Source organism: Danio rerio, chromosome 1 (assembly GCF_049306965.1).
Source record: "Danio rerio strain Tuebingen ecotype United States chromosome 1, GRCz12tu, whole genome shotgun sequence".
Taxonomy (NCBI): Eukaryota; Metazoa; Chordata; class Actinopteri; order Cypriniformes; family Danionidae; genus Danio; species Danio rerio.
The window spans coordinates 54,337,781-54,358,339 of record NC_133176.1 but is presented as its reverse complement, the minus strand read 5'-3'; the positions used below and the strand labels follow the sequence as shown (position 1 = coordinate 54,358,339).

Below are 20,559 nucleotides of genomic sequence, written 5' to 3'. Positions count from 1 at the left end.
TATGAAGGACGAAACCTGCAAAAACAATAAATGAATAAATACACAAAGTAGTGCATAAATAAAACCACAAATAAATAAATACACAAATAAATGAATGAATGAATGAATAAATAAATAAATACGCCAATTCCTGCAAAAATTAAGCAATAAATAAATAAATATGCAAATAAATGAATGAATGAATGAATGAATGAATACACAAATTCCTGCATTAATACAGCAATAAATAAATAAATACGCAAATAAACAAATTAATTAATAAATAAATACACAAATTCCTGCATAAGGCAATAAATAAATAAATATGCAAATAAATAAATAAATTAGTACACAAATTCTTGCATTAATAAATCCATAAATAAATATGCAAATAAATGAATACACAAATCCTTGCATAAATAAAACACTAAATAAATAAATACACAAATAAATAAATAAATACACAAATTCCTGCATAAATAAAACAATAAATAAATAAATACGCAAATAAAAAAAATTAATGAATATAAATACACAAATTCCTGCATAAATAAAACAATACATATATAAATAAATAAATAAATAAATAAATACGCGCTTGCGACTTCTTTGACGTCATCAGCGCGAGACTGGTTTGCTCCAAACACACAAACAGCAGACTTCCGCGATCGATATAGGCGAAAACAAACCAGAGAGCCGGACATCGCCCTGGAATAAACTCTCCTTTCCCCAAACTCCCGGCCCGTTATGGTATGGAGAGCCCGAGAAGGGTGAATGAATTCTGGGCACAAAGCGAGACTCAGAGGAGGACGCGCTTGCGGTCCGGTGTCTGACGGGAGCGCGCGGGGGAACCGGTTGCTCTTTTACACCCGCTCCCTGTCCAGGGTCCCGGAGTGGTTGCTGCGGGTGCTGCTGCTGCTTCTTCGGTGGCTGTTTCAGCCGATTCGACGAGCCATGGCGGCCCGGGCCAAAGAGTGCGGCCCCGACGGCAGTGAAGAGACCGGAGAGCGGATCCGAAACTACCACAAACAAGCCTTCGAGTTCATTTCTGTGGCTCTGCAGATCGACGAGGACGAGAAAGGTACCTGACATTATATCTGTTGAGGTTAGGGCTGCAACTAACGGTTATTTTAATAATCAATTAATATGTCGATTATTTTTTGATTAATCGATTAATCTGATAAAAAAAAAAAAAAAATATATATATATATATATATATATATATATATATATATATATATATATATATATATATATTGTTTACCATGCTACTTTGAATATTTGGTCTGAAATTACTTGAAAGTATGGCTTCAGAGCAACATTAGCACTATTTAATTGACTCTGAACAATGTTGTAATTAGATAGTCGTTGTTGCTAATATAGTTTCCCTATTTAGGATTTGCAAATAATACTTTTTTAAAATTATATTATTAAGGAAAAAGTCTGAACGTGTGATAATAGAAACAACTTTACCTCATCCTTTGATACTTATTGGCTGCTGATATGATTTCCTTATTTAGAATTTGCAAACAATACTTTTCTGAAATTATATTATTAAGGAGAAGGTCAGTATATGTGAATATAAAACTTTATATATACTTTATACTTAATACTAAAGAACTTTACCTCAAAATATGTTACTTAACACTTATTTGGCAGGTGTTTGAGTGTTTTTTGTAAAAAAAAAAAAAAAAGATAAATAGAGATTATGAACACATTTGTACGTGTACATTTTGATATATATAATGTTTTATTATAATATTATCGTTGTTAAATGGGGTAGTTCCACCAAAAATGAACATTTCCTCAGCCTTTACTCACACTAAAATCGGTTCTAAACGTTTGTGTGTTTCTTTCTTCTGTCGAACCGCAATGTTTGGAAAAGCAGCCATTGATATCCGTAGGGGAAATGAAAAATACTATGGAGGGTAATGGCTGCTTTTTCCAAACATTCTTCAGTATTTCTTTATTTGTGTTTGACAGAAGAAATGAATCCAGAGAGGTGTAGGATGAGGAAACGGTGACAGATTTTTTGTTTTAGGGGGAATCACCTATTTAATCCTATTTTTATTCAATCATTAATATTCCTTCGGCTTAGTCTCCATTTCAGAGGTCACCACAGCAGAATGAACCGCCAATCATATGTTTTATTGTTATGCAAATAACATAATATATTTAAATAATATATTATTATATTAATTGTATAATCTATGCAAAGTGTTTTAAGTTATATTACTGTTTCTCACTTGCAAATATTGCAATAAAGGACATTATTAACAGTTCATCTTTATATAATCATCTGTAGACCTGATTTTACATTCATTCAAGTAGGATATTATTTCTCCATGCTATATAAATAGTAATATAGTTTGTATTGTTTAGTCATTAATTGTATGTCCGTGATAAGAAGGCTTCATTTTGTTCTGTATAGGTTGAAGCAACAGGAAGTATTTGACTCCAGCATTTAAGCATGGTAAAGTGTGCCACGGGCTGTTTTTGCTGCTGGTTTTACTTTCATTTCCAAAGCTTAACATGATCATGAATAATGTTTGTCTCCAGCTCCGGGAGCTATACCTGATATTGGTGTCCAGTAGGTACTGGAAAAATGTGCAATGTTGTTAAATTTTACAATGACAACATAACATTGGGATTTTTATTTATTTTTTTAATAAATAACTGATCATACTAAAATAAACTATAAGGTATTTTTAGGGTATGATCAAATCTAATTCAGGCAAAAAGAAAAAGAAAAAAACAATGTTTTAAGGTGCAAACATTTAGACTTTAAACTACATGACTGAAAAAGTATGTAATTATATATTTAAAAAGTGTTTAATTAAATTGTGAGCTGGATTTGCTCCACTGCTCATATCATGTGGTCGTGTTGTTTTTGTCTGTGTAGTTTGGAGAGATGCCAGCAGCAGCATCAGTAAAAACAAAGAGCTCAGTTCAATAGCTTCATCATCATCAGCAGTGCTCCATCATGCCCAGGGCCACATGGCTGAGCCATGCATGACTTTTAGCACGTACTGATTAATTTAAGTAAATCTTTCCAACTTTCAGCGCTGACAATATAATATTACAGAATAAAACCTGTGATGTGAAACGTTTCTGAAAGTTTGCAAGTGGTCTGTGTGACCTTGTTGTGATAGTTTTTGTGGTGGCGGTCTTAATATTTACTGTGCTTTACTGTGTGTTATCTGTGTTTTGTTGTAGGTGATAAGCAGAAGGCGGTGCAGTGGTACAGAAAAGGCATCGCTGAACTGGAGAAGGGCATCCAGATTCAGGTCACTGGAGCTGGTGAGATTATTCAGTCATATTGATTTCTGTTAGTGTGTAAACATTATTACACGGCTTATTACAAAACTGCAAGAAGAAAGTCAGAATTGTCAGATGTAAAGGACAGCGTGTCTGTGAGCTCCTAATATGTCTTAAATTTTAAATATAAAATTTTAGGCCTCAAAAGTTCTCAAATTTTCTGATAAAATGTCTTGCAGGTCTTAAATCGTTTTAAATATTTATGTAAGTTTATTTATATTTAGTTTATTATAATTTTTAAAGCTTCTTCTTTTAAAGAAATCTGTTGAAAAAAGGCTTGTTTTGACTCATTATTTAAAATGTGGCTAAGATTCATTATTTTTTTATATGCCAAGTTATAGACATTTCTGATTGGCCCAACCAGGCCATCAGAATAACAATTCATTAGCATTTAACTGTTTAAATCTCAAATTTAATTCATAATGGTCATAAAAAGTCTTAATTTTCACTTGATGAAACCTGTAGAAACCCTGAAATGAAAAATATCAAAAATAATGTCAGAAATGTGAGATATAAGCTAAAAATTGCTAGAAAAAAGTCAGAAAGTTGAGGTGTACGCTTAAAATACCAAGAAAAAGATCAGAATTGTGGGACAAAAAGTCCTCTTTACCATAACATTTTTTATTCAGTGGTGTGTATTGCCTTCCATGTTTCTGTTTAGGAGTTTTGCACTTTCGTAGGAGCTGACAGAAGTTGTTAATCTGTCTGTTTTAGGCGAGAAGGCAGACAGAGCCAGAAAACTCCAGGACAAAATGATCACCAACCTGTCCATGGCCGAAGACCGGCTGAAGCTTCTGGGTAAGCAGAGACTGTGAGGATTAGGCCTGCATGATATTGGAAAAAAACAGACATTACCATATTTTATTTTTAATGCAACACACTTTGCAATTTTTGTGTAAATTTTCATCAAAGGATATAAATGGCTCTATTTATAAAGAAATCACCATTTTAGATAGATTGGGTTGATTCGGTGGGGGAATTAAAACTATTCTGTCGTTCTATAACGAGTCTTGCTATAATCATTCATCTCTCATTTATGCTCGTGATTGAGCATAAAAGGTGATCAAAGGTGAAGTGGTGTTTAATGTGTGACGTTCACATTATGGCTGTTTTATACTCTGTTAATAAAAGTAAGATAGGACAGAGCATTTTAAACATGCTTCACCTTTATTGAATTAATCATTGTTTACTGACTCTATTCTTATTCCTCTTTCAATGTATAACACTTTCATTGGGTTACTGTTTTGGGACTTGCTTAAATCTGCCAAGGAGCCAGTCAAGAAAATGTCCAGGTTACTCAAAACACAGCAAACAACGCCTCTGTTTTAATTGAAATCAAATTAAGCGGTTAATTTCCATTTCCATATTTATTCTGTGGCATTTGTTCAATAAAAAGCCCTACAAAGTGATATTTACCTTTTCTGTTATGCTTAAAATATTTATATGATAATAATAATAATTATTAAAATAAATATTATATAATAATAAGTGGCAGAAGGTCGATTTTTTTTTTTTATGAATTATCTGTTGAACTGCATTCCAATCATCACAAATACTGCAGAAAACCTATTGGAACCCTCATGAACCCAAGATTCTCATAGAAATCAGTCAAGTTTGGTAAAGGAAAAATCATGGTTTGGGGTTACATTCAGTATGGGGGCGTTCGAGAGATCTGCAGAGTGGATGGCAACATCAACAGCCTGAGGGATCAATACATTTGTGCTACAAGCCACAGGAGAGGGCAAATTCTTCAGCAGGATAGGGCTCCTTCTCATACTTCAGCCTCCTCATCAAAGCTCCTCAAAGCAAAGAAGGTCAAGGTGCTCCGGGATTGGCCTGCCCAGTCACCATGCATGAACATTGTTGGGCATGTCTGGGGTAAAATAAAGGAGGAAGCATTAAAGATGAGTCCAAAGAATCTTGATGAACTCTGGGAGTCCTGGAAGAGCGCTTTCTTTGCCATTCCAAATGACTTTATTAATAAGTGATTTGAGTCATGGCAGAGATGTATGGATGCAGTCCTCCAAGCTCATGGGAGTTGTACACAATATTCATTTTTTTCCACTGCAACATGATTTATTTATATTTTATACTGTACATTATTTCTGTTAAGTGACAAGACATTTTTGTAAGCAAAGTCAGACCTTTCTGTCCTAATTAAATAATATTATTGATAATATTTTGGTAAAATAAGCCTAATCTAGAGGATTAGAAGTTAGTATTTGTTGTTCCTAAAACTTGGATAGGCAACTTTTGTCAGGTAGTGTAAATATCTATAATGTTTTTAAGTGTAACCTGGACATATTCCTTGCTATTTTATCATTTCTTATCTGATTTTCTGTTGAGCTTTGATCTCTCCTGAGATATTTCTCTCTCTTCTTTCTGTTTTCTGTTCTTCCAACACAAAGGCAATCTGCTTTCACAGTCTCCAGCAGAGAGCAGCTCTGATGATTCTTTCTACTCTTTCTCCAATGGTAATCTGCGTCCAGGTGGGTGTGTATTTGGACTGAACAGGGGATTCTGGGAGATATGTGTGCTGTCTTAATGGCTCAGCAGAGAGACTAGAGTAGAGGTTGGCTGATATGTGTTTTTAGGGTTGATTCTGATTATTAAAGTTCAAGTAAAATGATTATCGATACTTTGAACTGATATTTAAGTTTGGTATGAAAATAAAGAATAAGGGCTTTGACAAGAGGCTTTTTAAAATGCTTTGAAACATATCTTTAAACCATTATAATTGTATTATGGTCAAGTATATGCAAAGCTAAACGACGTAGCTTTTTATTCTGCACTGAATACCATAAAGTAAGGCATTTTATTGCTTCGTAAACGTGTGAGAAGACATTATGTCACTGAAGAATTTTATTTAAAAAATTGACTGATGTTGTGCAGTGAGTTTGGATGAAAAACACAATATTAAATATTATTTGTTCTACACAAGGTTAATAAATGCTTCTTGTGTTTCAAAAATGTGTTGCTTTTTCAAATGTAATGCAGATTATTAGCAACTTTAACTTTTAGTGCTTTCAGATGGAGCAGCATTTACTGCTGGTTTACTACAAAATTCAATTATATTATCTTTAAATCAGTTTTTAAATTGACCGATACGGATAACCATACATATGTTTAAAATTGACACTGGTAATTTATCAACCCCTATTCTAAAGTTGCATTTCTAATAATGTACATCAGGCTTTTAAATTGACCAATACAGATAAGCTAAAATATGTTTTAATATTGGCACCGATAATCAGTCAACTGCTGTTCTACAGTGACAATTCTATAAATGTACATTGTTTTTTTTTGTTGGCTGATACAGATAACTATAAATATGTTTAATATCGGCACCGATAGTCACCGATAATCACCCATTCTATAGTGATCTTTTTATTAATGTACATCATGTTTTTAAATTGACAGATAAAGACAACCTAAAACATGTTTAATATCGGCACCAATAATCAGTAAACCCCTATTCTAGGGTGATATTTTTATGAATTTACATCATGTTTTTAAATCGACCGATATGGATAACCATTATTGTTTTATATCGGCACCGATAATCAGTCAGCTATTCTAGAGTGACATTTCTATAATTCTACATGTTTTTTATTGACCGATATAGATAACCATAAGTACATTTAATATTGGTCAACCCCTTTTCTAGAGTAACATTTCTATGTACATCAGGTTTTTAAATTGACCAATACAGATTACCATAAAAATGTTGAATATCGGCACCGATAATCAGTGAACCTCTATCCTAGAGTGACAATTCTATGAACTTACATCATGGTTTTTTCATTGACCAATACAGATAACTATATCAGCACTGATAATTGCTCAACACAGCTATTCTAGGGTAACATTTTTATGAGTGTACATCTGATTTTTAAATTGATGATACAGATAAACATAAATATGTTTAAAATCGGCACCAATAATCAGCCAACCCCTATTCTATTATGACATTCCTATGAAAGTACATTATGTTTTTAAATTGACAAGTAGATATAACCATAAATATGTTTAATATCGGCACCGATAATCAGTCAATTCCTATTCTATAATGACATTCCTAGGAAAGTACATTATGTTTTTAAATTGACAGATAGATATAACCATAAATATGTTTAAAATCGGCACCGATAATCAGTCAACCCCTATTCTATAATGACATTCCTAGGAAAGTACATTATGTTTTTAAATTGACAGATAGATATAACCATAAATATGTTTAAAATCGGCACCGATAATCAGTCAACCCCTATTCTATAATGACATTCCTATGAAAGGACATTATGTTTTTAAATTGACAGATAGATATAACCATAAATATGTTCAATATCGGCACCGATAATCAGTCAACCCCTATTCTAGTGACATTTCTATGAATTTACATCATATTTTTTTATTGACTGTTACAGATAACCATAAATATATTTAATATCAGCACTTCTATTTTATAGAAGTAGCACTTCTATAAAAGTTCATTGTTTTTGTTTTTTTAAGTAACCAATGCAGATTACCAAAAAAAATTATATCGTCTATGAACATGTCTTTGAATGTTTAATGTGTTTTTTTGTAGCTCCAGCCAGTGGAGCAGTCTCCAAGAAGAAGGACACTCTCACAATCACAAATCAAACTTCTCTGCGGCCCAAAAATCCTCCCAAATCTACCCCGAATGCATCAGGTCTGAACTGCACTCCCTCAGCAGCTCAGAGCAGCAGGACCGGCCCTCAAAACAATCAGAAGGTTTGTCTCACAGGGTCCGACTTCACATTCTGTCTATACAGGGAGCTCAGTGTGAACTGTGTTATTGTGTTTTGTTTTTTTAGGGGCCCACAGTCAAAGGCAAAAATAATGTTAAAGCCAGTACCACTGCCACTGCGTCACCTCAAAGGAAAAGAGACATGAAGAACTTCAAAAATGTGGACAGCAAACTGGCAAGCCTCATCCTCAACGAGATCGTGGACAGGTAGAGTTAGAAACATTAATATTTAAGTGTTGAATCTTGCTATGTTTTAATACAGATTCAAGTATTGATTTGTATAATCAATATTTAGGTTTAGGTGCATATTGCAGTTTATTACAATGCATTATTGTTTTAGTGCTATAGTTGATTACTTTAAATGTTAAGTATATTAAAATAAAAAAATATTAGTCGTTTCTTCTACATAAAGTCATGTTTATGTATTGTATATTTCTTTTTCCGTGCAAAATTAAAATAATCCTTTATAATATTGATTTTAAACTGCTTTCTTCTAGAATAATGTATTTAAATATAAAATTATTTTAATTAGCAATGTTTGGGTGCATATTCCAAACATTTATTTTATGTATTAAGTTAACTGCTTAATATTTTTACTAATATTTTTTACCCCAAATTTTCTAATAGTAGTTTTTCCCCTAAAAATAACAAGCAAATAAATACTCTTTGACAAACCGTGATAATAATGTTAGTTTCTGTTGGATCATGTGACAAATATCACAAAATTATGTGGTGGAAAAAAATTAAGAGTTTTCACGTTGAAGCTGATGTTTTGTGTTGTTGTGTGTGTGTGTGTGTGTGTTTCAGCGGGTCTGTGGTGAGGTTTGATGATATAGCAGGACAGGATTTGGCCAAGCAGGCGCTGCAGGAAATCGTCATCCTGCCTGCCCTACGTCCAGAGGTCTGTTTTCACATCTCTCAACATCTGTACAGCCTCGAGCTGCTGGAGTTATTAAAGATCTGAGCCCCTTTCCAACAAATCTGATTTACAGGGATAATTCATCCAAAATGAAAAATCTGTCTTCATTTACACACCCTCAAGTTGCTCCAAACTCTTTGAGCATCTGTAGGACAGGCAACTGTTGGATTATGCTCATTCTGTATTCAGATATATTCATTTGTGATGGATAAAATTTACAAAATGACCACTTTAAACCCAATATGAGGGATTATCCACAGTGTTGAACCAATTAAGCATGTTCTACAAAACTGGGATTACTGGCATTGTTGCATTTATAATTTTACGTCATTTAGCCATTTAGTCATTTAGCAGACACTTTTGTCTAAAGCGACTTGCAATTGAGGAGGCATTCAGTGATTCAACAGGTCGAGGCAATACAAATCAACAAGTGCTAGTTATACAAATAATTGTTAGTTCTCAGAGAATTAAGTGCTAGAGTTAGAAAGGGGGAGTGTTTTTTGTTTTAAAGAGAGAGCAAAGTGTGTTTTTACAGGTGGTTTGTCAAGCCCACTCACCAGTGCAAAGCTCACTTCATAAATGTAGTGTTTTTTTGTTTTGTTTTTTAAGATGTGTGGTCATAAGAAAGTGTCTTGTGCAAAACTGGTGCAATTGTTTGTTAAAGTGTCAGAGAGATGAAAGGGTGTGTTTTCTACAGGTGGTTTGTCAAGCCCCTCACCTGTGTGAGGCACGCTCAGAATTGCATAATGTTTTGAGGATGTCATGTGGTGTGGTGGGGTTTTTAGTTGTTGTTTGAATGATACTAATGAATCAGGAGTCCCTATGGGAATGGGAAGATTGTTCCATCAGCGAGGAACATTGAGTGAAAAGGTTTTTATTGACTTTTATGTGGATCTCCTCAGTTGTTTACTGGTCTCCGGGCTCCAGCTAGAGGACTCCTGCTCTTCGGCCCTCCTGGTAATGGGAAAACCATGCTGGTAAAACTCCAATAATATATAGTTTGTACATTTGTGTATATTTGTATGCCATAGCTCAGAACAATAATTGAACTTCTCAATTTCCTTATAGGCGAAAGCCGTCGCAATGGAATCGAATGCTACTTTCTTCAACATCAGCGCTGCCACTCTCACCTCCAAATATGTGAGTATTCATCAGATGTTGCATAGAGACCACATACAGTTGACTAATGTGATTTATTTCTCTAGAGAAGATTGGCATATTTGGTGATGGCTGATTTCGAAACACTGCTTCATGTAGCTTTCAAAGCTTTATGAATCTTTTCGAACTGTTTCAAATCAAATTGGTCTCATGGTGCGTATCAAATCGGCATGGTCATGTGATTTCAGAAAACAGGGCTTTGATTTGTAACTTCTGTTTTAAAAGGTTTCAAAAATGTAATGGTGCTTTGCTTGGGAGTGATCTGAATAATACCATATTATTATTCATAAGGATCACATGGCTTCGATCAGATCGGCGTACAGGTTTCAGTTTTTACCTGTTTATTAAAATAAAAAACCTGAAAAATCACATGGCATTTACATAAGTATTGACAGCCTTTGCTGTGAAGCTCTAAATTGAGCTCAGGTACATTTTGTTTCCACTGATCATTCTTCAGATGTTTCAGCAGCTTAACTGGAGTTCACCTGTGGTAAATTCTGTTGATTGGACATGATTTGAAAAGGTATACACCTGTCTATATAAGGTCCCAGGGTTGACAGTGCATGTCAAATCACAAACCAAGCTTGAAGACAAAGGAATTGTCTGTAGATCTCCGAGACAGGATGGACTTAAGGTACAAGGCTGGTGAAGGTTACAGAAACATGCTAATCTGAACGTTTCAATGAGCACTGTGGCCTCCATCATTCGTAAGTGGAAGATGTTTGGAACCACCAGGACTCTTCCTACAGCTGGCCGGCCATCTAAAGTGAGTGATCAGGGGAGAAGGGCCTTAGTCAGGGAGGTGATCAATAACCCGATGGTCACTCTGTCTGAGCTCCAGTGTTCTTCTGTGGAGTGAGGAGAACCTTACAGACGGACAACCATCTGTGTAGCAATCCACCAATCAGGCCTGTATGGTGGAGTGGCCAGACATAACATGGACATGGTGGTGGCAGCATCATGCTGTGAGGATGTTTTTCAGCAGCAGGAACTGGAAGACTAGTCAGGAGGGAAAGATGAATGCAGCAATGTACAGAGACATCCTAAATGAAAACCTGCTTCAGAGTGCTCTTGACCTCAGACAGAGCGCTCATCTTCCAGCAGGACAATGACCCAAAGCACACCACCAAAATATCAATGGAGTGGCTTCACAACAACTCTGTGAATGTCCTTGAGTGGCCCAGCAAGAGCCCAGAACTAAATCCTATTGAACATCTCTGGAGAGATCTGAAAATGGCTGTACACTGTCGCTTCCCATCCAACTTGAAAGAGCTTGAGAGGTACTGCAAAGAGGAATGGACAAAAATTCCCAAAGACAGGTGTGCCAAGCTTGTGGCGTCATATTCAAAAAGACTTGAGGCTGTAAATGCTGCCAAAGGTGCATCAACAAAGTATTAAGCAAAGGCTTTGAATACTGATGTACATGTGATTTTTCAGGTTTTTTATTTGTAATAAATTTGCAGCAATTTAAAAAAATCTTCTTTCACGTTGTCATTATGGGCTATTGTGTGTACAGTTCTAAGAAAATTAATTAATGTAATTCATTTTGGAAAAAGGCTGTAGCAAAAAAAAATGTGAAAAAAGTGAAGTTCTGTCAATACTTTCCGGATGCACTGTATAATCCTTAAAAATGTTTAAAAAAAACATTTCAGACACCTAATATTAGATGATATTACAATATGAGGTTATACTTTTAATTTAAAGTTTGCAACATGTTTGAAAAATATGTTTGTAGTCCATTTGAGTTTTTTTTTATCTGCATTTACACAGTTTTGACCAGCAGGTGTCCCTAGCACATGTCCTTTCGGACACTTCAAAGCTTTAAAAAGAGGATTTTTAGATTAATTCAGATGATTTTTGGTGTATAGAAAAGATTTTGATGTTCACCAAAGTAACTGAAAATATTTTTTCCAGCATCGGCCAAGCCGGTTGACCTGTACATTTTTTTATCATAGCATGCTAATCTCTCGCTTATGCTAATCTTAATTGATTAAATGGTTAGCAAGATAACTAATGCTGTTGTGTGTTCGTTCTCACTCTGAAAAGCATCAGAGAGAGATGGTGTGTCCTCACCATGATAGTCAACCAAACCAACAGAAGGTTATCTGAAGACGACTGTATCTCTTTCCTTCTAATCTATCATTTTTTTAGCATGCAATAATTTTTCCACTATATCAGAACAAGCATGTTGTTCAGCAGCCGAATGGTTTTGTTCAAATACTGAATGCTGCAACTTCTGTATTGTTGCTTTTATTATGCTAAATGAGTTCTATATATACATGTGTATATATAAATATTTATACAGTATCATTAGTTGCTGTTTTATAGGCTTCTTCTGCTGGTCCATGTGATTTGGCGTTTGCTGAATGTTACTGTTGTTAATACATCCATCTTTTTATTTGTGTCAGAATGTTGTTTATTATATTACTCTTGCTGTGGATTTATATGCTGCTTTCTGTGTGTATGTGTGTGTGTGTTCAGGTGGGAGAGGGAGAGAAGCTGGTTCGAGCTCTGTTTGCGGTCGCTCGAGAGCTGCAGCCGTCGATTATCTTCATCGGTAAGAACTGAGATTCAATCCTTTTAGCTTCACGTCTCGTATGATCTGTGAATTGAAAATACACATATAATATGTCCATTTCCCAAAAAATGCCTGTTTATTGCAAAAGCATTTTTACACTCACATTAGGTGTTGGGCAACATTATAAAAGAGTATTTCACAAAACAATTTTGTCTTTATTTATTTTATTTTTTTTTGCATGTCACATCCTGTGACATATTGCTATGCATTTATAGTACAAACGGGTTCTCTAAGGGCCGGTACACACCAAGCTGATAACCAAACCACTAGAGCAGACGAAACCTAACTGTGTTGTCGCCTTAAGTCTTAAGTCTGGACCAAAAAGCTGCCCCTGAGCACACCAAACAAATGACGGCCGACTGAAATGACAGTGTGCCTTCTGCACCTGTGTGGGTTGACCACTGTGCACCACTGGGGGGCAGTATTCACTTTCTCCTTTACAATGGGAAACCAAAACTTCCAACGTGTGCGTGCAAAGCATGAACAAAATCACAGTATTTGTCACTCACCACATAGGGATTCGCTCATGCAAATATAATAATCTAATAATCCACATAGTTTGCAAATATTTGAGAAATATAGCGAAATTACAGCCTTGAATTGACTTGAATTGTTTACTTGCCACTTCACTAAATCACACTCACATTCTGATTCATGGCTGAATAACCAATCAGAGCGCTCTCTTTAGCTGATGGCCCGTTGCTGATTCTTGACGCTGAGTTGGCCTAACAAGCTCAGACGTTATCCCCACAAGTGGAACAAACCAAACCAATTAGCTGGAACCGACGCTTCCTGATGTCCCAACGAAGCCCAACGACTGACCAAAAATTGTATATTTATTTAATCGGATAATATGTTAGCTAGCTGTCTCTAAATCTAAAGATTTATTGGTTATCAGTATTGGTCAAAAATTCCACATCGTCTGCATCAGTGGTGTTGTGGTTAGTGTGTCGACACATGCACTCATGGCTACCCGAGTTCGATTCCCACCTCACGGTCCTATGCCGATCCTTCCCCTGTCTCTGCTCCCCATGCTTTCCTGTCAATACTCTCTATTCTCCTATCCAATATAGATGAAAACCCTGAAAAAATTATTATATATAAATATACAAGTAAAAAAAATGTACATCCCTAAAAGAATCCTAAACAGGTTTGAAAAAAAGGAGGATGAGTAAATGATGATTTATTTATATGAAATAATTAAAGTTTCCCAGTACTGGGTTGCAGCTTGATGGGCATCCGCTGTGTAAAAACATATGCTGGAATATTTATTTATTTATTTTTTTTCAAAGATTTATTTTTGGCCTTTTTGCCTTTATTATATAGGACAGTATTGAGACAGGAAGCGACGTGGGGGAGAGAGAGAGGGGGGTAGGGAAATGTCCTCGAGCTGGGATTCGAACTCGCGACGCCCTGACGTGCTATTGCACCATATGTCAGCGCGCTAACCACTAGGCTATTACGCCGACATATGCTGGAATATTTGGCGGTTCATTTCGCTGTGGCAACCCCTTACAAATGAAGGACTAAGCTGAAGGAAAATAAATGAATGAAATAATTCAAATAAGAATATTACAATTTTCATTTTTTTCATTTTTGTGTGAACTAGCCCTGTAAAGTCATTTTGCAGTTGTTAATTTTTTTAAATCAACATTTAGGAAATGTCTGAAATTTGTTATATAAGTGTCTCTATTGATGGCAATTTGATTGCAGATGAGATCGACAGTCTGCTGTGTGAGAGGAGGGAAGGCGAACACGATGCCAGCAGACGACTCAAAACAGAGTTTCTCATCGAGTTTGATGGAGTGAGTCTGTGTGTGTTTATATCAAACATCATTTCTGCTTCTCCATCACGTGCCTGATGTGTGCGCGCTTGTGTGTCGCTTGTGTGTCGTAGGTGCAGTCAGGTGGAGATGAGCGTGTGTTAGTGATGGGAGCCACTAACAGGCCTCAGGAGCTGGACGAGGCTGTTCTCAGGTAAAGTTTCCCACAAGCACAACGCTTTTTCACTGCCTGCTTTAAATGCTTTCAGTCAGCAATAAATATAAATGTCAGAATTTGACAAAAAATGACTCGAGGCTTGTAACAGCTTATACATTTTTGGGGACCTGGCAACCATCAGTTTTGACTGATATTGACTGTTAAATTAAAAAAAGAAGAGTTTAAAGAATAGAAAGCTGATGACATGAATATGTCTGAGTGAAAAAAAGTTTCATTTTTCTTTTTACATTAATTATTATTCTCATTATAATAATATAATAATAATTATTGTTCATAAAGACTTAATAATTCTTCATTCACTAATGGTCCTGTTCGGGTTTTTTTTTTTTTCGACAGGAGATTTGCTAAACGCATTTATGTGGCTTTACCTACAGAGGAGGTATGCTTGGGAAAAAGTTATTGCTTCATTTTCCGCTGCATATTATTCAGTGATTTAAAAAAAAAACTAATCAAATCCTATATACACTAGTTTAAAAGGTAGTGTCATTTTTGAAAGGAATGACTTAATATTATTATAAACTCTGTGTGTGTGTTTGTCAGACTCGACTGAAGCTGCTGAAGAATCTCCTCAGTAAACACAGAAATCCTCTGTCTCAGAAAGAGCTCAGTCAGCTGGCCAGGTAAAACCCATTCTGCTGTGTCCAGTGTGTGTATTCACTGGGCTTTTACATGTGATTGTGTGTGTTTTATTTATTTATTTGTTTAAGGCTGACCGACGGTTACTCTGGCAGCGATCTCACCTCTCTGGCTAAAGACGCTGCTCTCGGCCCGATACGAGGTGTGTTAAATCAGACGTTGAGTGTTTATTAACGGATTAGTTTTTGGTTTTGGTGTTGAACGTTTTGCCTGATAATTGTTCCTCATCACAGAGCTGAAGCCGGAGCAGGTGAGGAACATGTCAGCCCATGAGGTACAGCGTTTGCTCTTCTCTCTATTCATTTATGTTGAAGTCGGCGTGAAATCCACAATCTTTATTTTGCTAGCGTACATTGTTAAAAAACTTTTTTGTTGATGGAAATCTTTTTTTCACACAAAACCACAGTAAACATTACACTTTCCTTCTTTCTGTTTTTGCTTTTAAACCCAAGACCTGAACATCCCAAGGCAGCTAAACAAAATAATTAGGGTCAAATGCAATAAATGCATAGCCATGCATGTCGTGTCATAACAGTGAGGATGGGTTAAAAAAATGACAATTAAAAGGGCTACAAAAAAAACTACATTCAAGACAAAACAACATCAAGCAGATACAAAGAGATTACAGATACAGATTCCTTAACAGCTGGGTGATTCTTTCAGATTTTAAAAACATGATAAAATAGTATCATATACAATAAAAACTAGTAAAATAGTTTCAAAATAAAATGTAGATGTTCCCAGTACATACAAAACCTGTCTAGTTTTAGAAAATTCTTTAGGTAAACAATTAATCCGTGCAAGAAAATCCACTAATAAAAAATAAGATTTGTTTTGGTAATCTACAATCAAAGTTTGTACATTTGGTTCTGCATTTGGATAGCCGGATCTTCTCCGATTTGCTTCAGAGTATATATGTATTAAAATAAAGTAATAAAAAAAAGAATCATCTCCACTCGCTTTTCTTGGAAGATTTGCTTGTTCTGCTTATGTTTTCATTAAGGATAGGCGTCACTTCTTTCTTGTATATAAAATAAAAAAAATGATCGGACCTCATCATCTACATGTCACTTTCCGCCATTTTTGTAATCGCAAATCTGTTAAAGCAAAATCACATGACGTTTGATGTGTATGCTGGAATTTCTTCAATAAATGTGTTTCCATCGCAGTTGATGTGCATTTTTTCTGATTGGATAAAAAGTTTTTTCTTCTCAGCTGAATTTCTAAATTTATGTGCCTCTTGGCGTTTCCATCCAGGTTTTTTTTCATAAACATAGGTGGATGGAAACGAAGCTGCTGATACTTGTATTTCTATTTTACATGCAGTTTCTGAAAACATGTAGGCTAACAATAAATTTAAAGTCTGCGTGAACCGGAAGTTGCTAAGACTTTTATTTCAGTGTGTTGACGTACTTCCAATAGAAACGGAATATTGAGCAGGGGGTGGGGCTTTCTTTTTCACATCATTCCCTCGTAGCAAACTGAAGCTGCGGTCACACTGGGCTTTTCCTCCCATAGACTTCCATTCATACGCATGCAAATGCGTCAGACTGGAAACGCAGGGTCATGCGTTAAGTTTCGCAGGTAGCTGCGGTGCAAAGTTCAAGCATGGTGAACTCTGACCTCCGAAATCGCATCACTTTAATCGCACGACAGAATTTCGTATTATCAAACTCTATTGTGTGTGCAGCTTAACAGTAAGAGGGGCGTGGCTAAGAATATTGTGTCTGCAGTGTCAAACTGAATCACAGAAGACTCAGCTGTCCAAACGCAGAAGCGAATGCTCAGACTTTGATTGAAGATTACCAAAACAAACATTTATTATCAGTGGATTAACTTATTCACCAAAACAGTAACAATGTGCGCTAGCAAAATGAACATAGTAAATGTGTTTCCCAACCCTGTTTCTGAAGGCACACCAACAGCACACATTTTCAACCCTAATCAAATACACCTGAATCAACTCATCAGAGCATTAGAAGAGACTCCAAAAGCTGAAGGTAATGGCTCAGATAAGGGAGACGTCCAAAATATACTGTTGGTGTGCCTCCTGGAACAGGCTTGGGAAACACTGCTCTAGCATGTGCAGTTTTTCATCACATCTGTGTGTGTGTGTGTGTGTGTGTGTGTGTGTGTGTGTGTGTGTGTGTGTGTGTGTGTGTGTGTGTGTGTGCAGATGCGTGACATTCGCATCTCTGATTTCCTGGAGTCTCTGAAGCGGATCAAGCGGAGCGTCAGTCCGCAGACCTTGGATCAGTACGTGCGCTGGAACCGCGAGTACGGAGACACGACTGGCGTATGACAACACGCGCTTCAACCACAGATGCGGAAGAACCTTCACGAAGTGAATCTTTCTGTCTTTTTCATGGCTTCACTTTTGACCCGGAACATTCATTTTCTCTGAGATTCTGACTGAGTGTTTCTGACCGCAGATGACATTCAGAGGATTTTTTATGCAAACTTTTGAACGTTTCTTGATGAGTCTAATTCTGCACCTTGATTTGAGTATAATGAGAAGCACTTGTGATCGGGAGTTTCTGTGCTGTGTGTCTCTTCTTTATGTGTTTCACAGGAATCAGTGTGCTGGGGTTAATCTTACAACACGCTTGAAGATTTAAGGATGAATAAAGGATGTACATTTGGCCTGATATGACATTATAAACACTCCTAAAGTTTCAGCAGGGGGCGTCATCTCAGTGTCTTCCTCAAGAAACTTTCCTGATGTAGAAATGTTTTTTCCAAGTCTGCGGTTTTTAATGATGTCAGATTTTGAAATGTTGGGATTTGATTTGTTTGTAAAGTGCATCAAAGATTTATATAAAGCTTGAGTTTACTGTGGTGGTGTTTTCAATCCAAAACGTTTGGAAATAGTTGAAATAACTCATATTTCTCATGTTAAACAGGGAGAATAGCAATATTTTTGAGCAATTTTGTTGAATATTTGATCCAAACTCTACTTTTCTCAATTCTGAGTGTTTCACAATTGAATGAAAATGTGAGAATTGTGAGATTTAAAGACAATTATACACCCTGTAAAACCCAATAAGTTAAGGTAACTCAAACCATTTGAGATTAACAATTGCCACAAACCATTTGAGTAAAAAAAAACTAATCTATAAGAGCACTGTGAACTTACTCCATTTAAGTTGAAGTAATGACGTATTCAATAAACTTATTATGAACTCAACACTGAGTTTAAAACTCTTTTCAAATGAGTAGAATTAACTTTCAGTACATTTTGAGTTAACTACACTCATTTCATTTGATAAAGTTGACTGTTGTGCAGAGATAAAAAAAACTAAACTAAAAACAACGACTAATTTTGAGAGGATAACGTGCTTATGATTTATCACCGCCGGTCTCGTATTTGCTAATCACTATCTTCCAATCATATGAGCCCTAAGCTACTATAAATAACCACAGTTTTCATTTCATTTTATCTTCGTTTGGAAGAAATCCCCCTTCCTCCCCTATTCTCCTCCTTTACCACTGATTGGGCGGCACGGCGGCCCAGTGGTTAGCACTTTGAGCCCCACAGTTAGAACACTGCCAGTTCTGGTCCCGCCAGGTCGGTAGGCGTTTCTGTGAGGAGTTTGTATATTCTCCCCGTGTCCGCGTGGGTTTTCCCTGGGTTCTCCAGTTTCCTCCCACCATCCAAAGACATTCAACATGCATAACAATCAAGCACTTGTCTACCCCCTTTTCTCACGTGTTCCCTTAGCTACTGCAGCCGGGGAGTTCTGAGATCCACCGAGCTCAGGCTCTCGTCTCGCTCTGCCAACGGGAGGAAGCCCCAGCCTCGAGGATCCCTTGAGCTAGGGGCTCTCTCCCGGGACAGCATGCCGAACAAGCTTTTGATAGGTCATCAGCTAAGTGTGAACTCTTGAACCTTGATAAAAACATACAGATATGCTTAATATTATTAATAAGGTTTAGTCATTTTGGTGAAAATGTGAATTTGTTGTGTTGTGCTATTTTTGTCGACAAATTTTCTAAATATGTCTCTATAGCTTTTGTTGCACAAACTTTTGGAAATATTTGAAACTACTCCTATTTCTTACATTTCATGAACGGGGAGATTAGAGATATTTCTGAATGTTTGAAAATATTTGGCCCAAACTTGGAAAGAAATGAATACTTTCTCACAACTCTGAATGTGTTTCACAATAACCTGAAAACGTTAGAATTGTGAGATATGATATAAAACAAAAACTAGAATTATCTTGTTCATAAGCTTGTTTTACTAGTTTTTAATTTTTATCTGCTTTAGTAATTTTGGTTAAGTTCTTGTTTTGGTTAAGTTTGTTTGTTACATTTCAGATTAGTAATATTTAAAAATATTCATTAATTGAATTTGGAATAATATGAAGGTGTCCGCTGGGTTTTAAAATGTCTTAAATTTTTAAAACCTAATTTTTAGACCTTAAAAAGTCACTGACATAGTGTCTTGTAGGCCTTAAATCGTTTTAAACAGGTCTTTTGCTTTGCCCAAGTAAAGCTACTCAACTTGGGCCGATATCCATCCAATGACCAACAAAACATCTCGATAAAACCTTATTTTTTTTACTTGTTTCTATTGCAAAGAGATCCAATTCACAACAGCTGTTTTTACTTCAAATCCCCCAAATTAAATTCCCTAATCAGGGAAAATAAAAACAATTACACAATTCTTCATAATACTGAGCCATTAGAAAAAGGAAAATATCCTTTACCCAGCTATAAGGCTACAGTTTCAGTCCTGATGCTCTCACAATTCTTTTTTTTTTTTCCTCAATTGTGAAATATACACTCAGAATTGTGAGAAAATTGACTTTGTCCACATAAATATTCAAAATTTTATGAATTAAAATTAAAAATATATTACTAATTTGTAATAAATAATCTTACTAATCTGTAAAATTAAACTATTTACTAATAATAAATGATACAGACATTCTTAAGCATGTATGTATGTTATTTCCGTAATTTTGGTTAAACTTAATGAAAATGTGTTCGTTGGTTTTTCATTATTGTTATGCTTTAAGGGAAAAAATAAAGTGTTTATTATTTCACCCTTATATATTCATATATGCTGGTGACACAGTGGCTCAGTGGTTAGCACTGTCACCTCAGAGTAAGAAGGTCGCTGGTTCGAGTCACAGCAGGGTCAGTTGGCATGTCTGTGTGGTTTGCATGTTCTCCCCGTGTTGGTGTGGGTTT

The 20,559-nt window shown here is 35.8% G+C and overlaps 1 protein-coding gene across 3 annotated transcripts; it reads left to right on the top strand.

Moving 5' to 3' along the window:
- Positions 1 to 593: 593 nt before the first annotated feature.
- On the top strand, positions 594 to 18,199 carry spast (spastin). Of its 3 annotated transcripts, NM_212915.2 has the most exons (17): positions 636 to 1,060; positions 3,196 to 3,279; positions 4,012 to 4,095; positions 5,706 to 5,786; positions 7,886 to 8,052; positions 8,136 to 8,275; positions 8,876 to 8,969; positions 9,890 to 9,964; positions 10,056 to 10,127; positions 12,627 to 12,702; positions 14,437 to 14,528; positions 14,621 to 14,700; positions 15,061 to 15,103; positions 15,265 to 15,344; positions 15,432 to 15,502; positions 15,594 to 15,634; positions 17,537 to 18,199. In NM_212915.2, the coding sequence occupies exons 1-17, from the start codon at positions 754 to 756 to the stop codon at positions 17,660 to 17,662; spliced, it is 1,713 nt and encodes a 570-aa protein (NP_998080.2). In that variant the 5' UTR covers positions 636 to 753; the 3' UTR covers positions 17,663 to 18,199. The 3 variants fall into 3 exon arrangements, with proteins under 3 accessions (XP_005155454.1, NP_998080.2, XP_073786308.1); XM_005155397.4 differs by lacking the exon at positions 5,706 to 5,786 and having other exon boundaries at positions 594 to 1,060; positions 17,537 to 18,198; XM_073930207.1 differs by lacking the exons at positions 636 to 1,060; positions 3,196 to 3,279; positions 4,012 to 4,095; positions 5,706 to 5,786 and adding an exon at positions 5,867 to 7,304 and having other exon boundaries at positions 7,513 to 8,052; positions 17,537 to 18,198.
- The last annotated feature ends 2,360 nt before the right edge of the window (positions 18,200 to 20,559 follow it).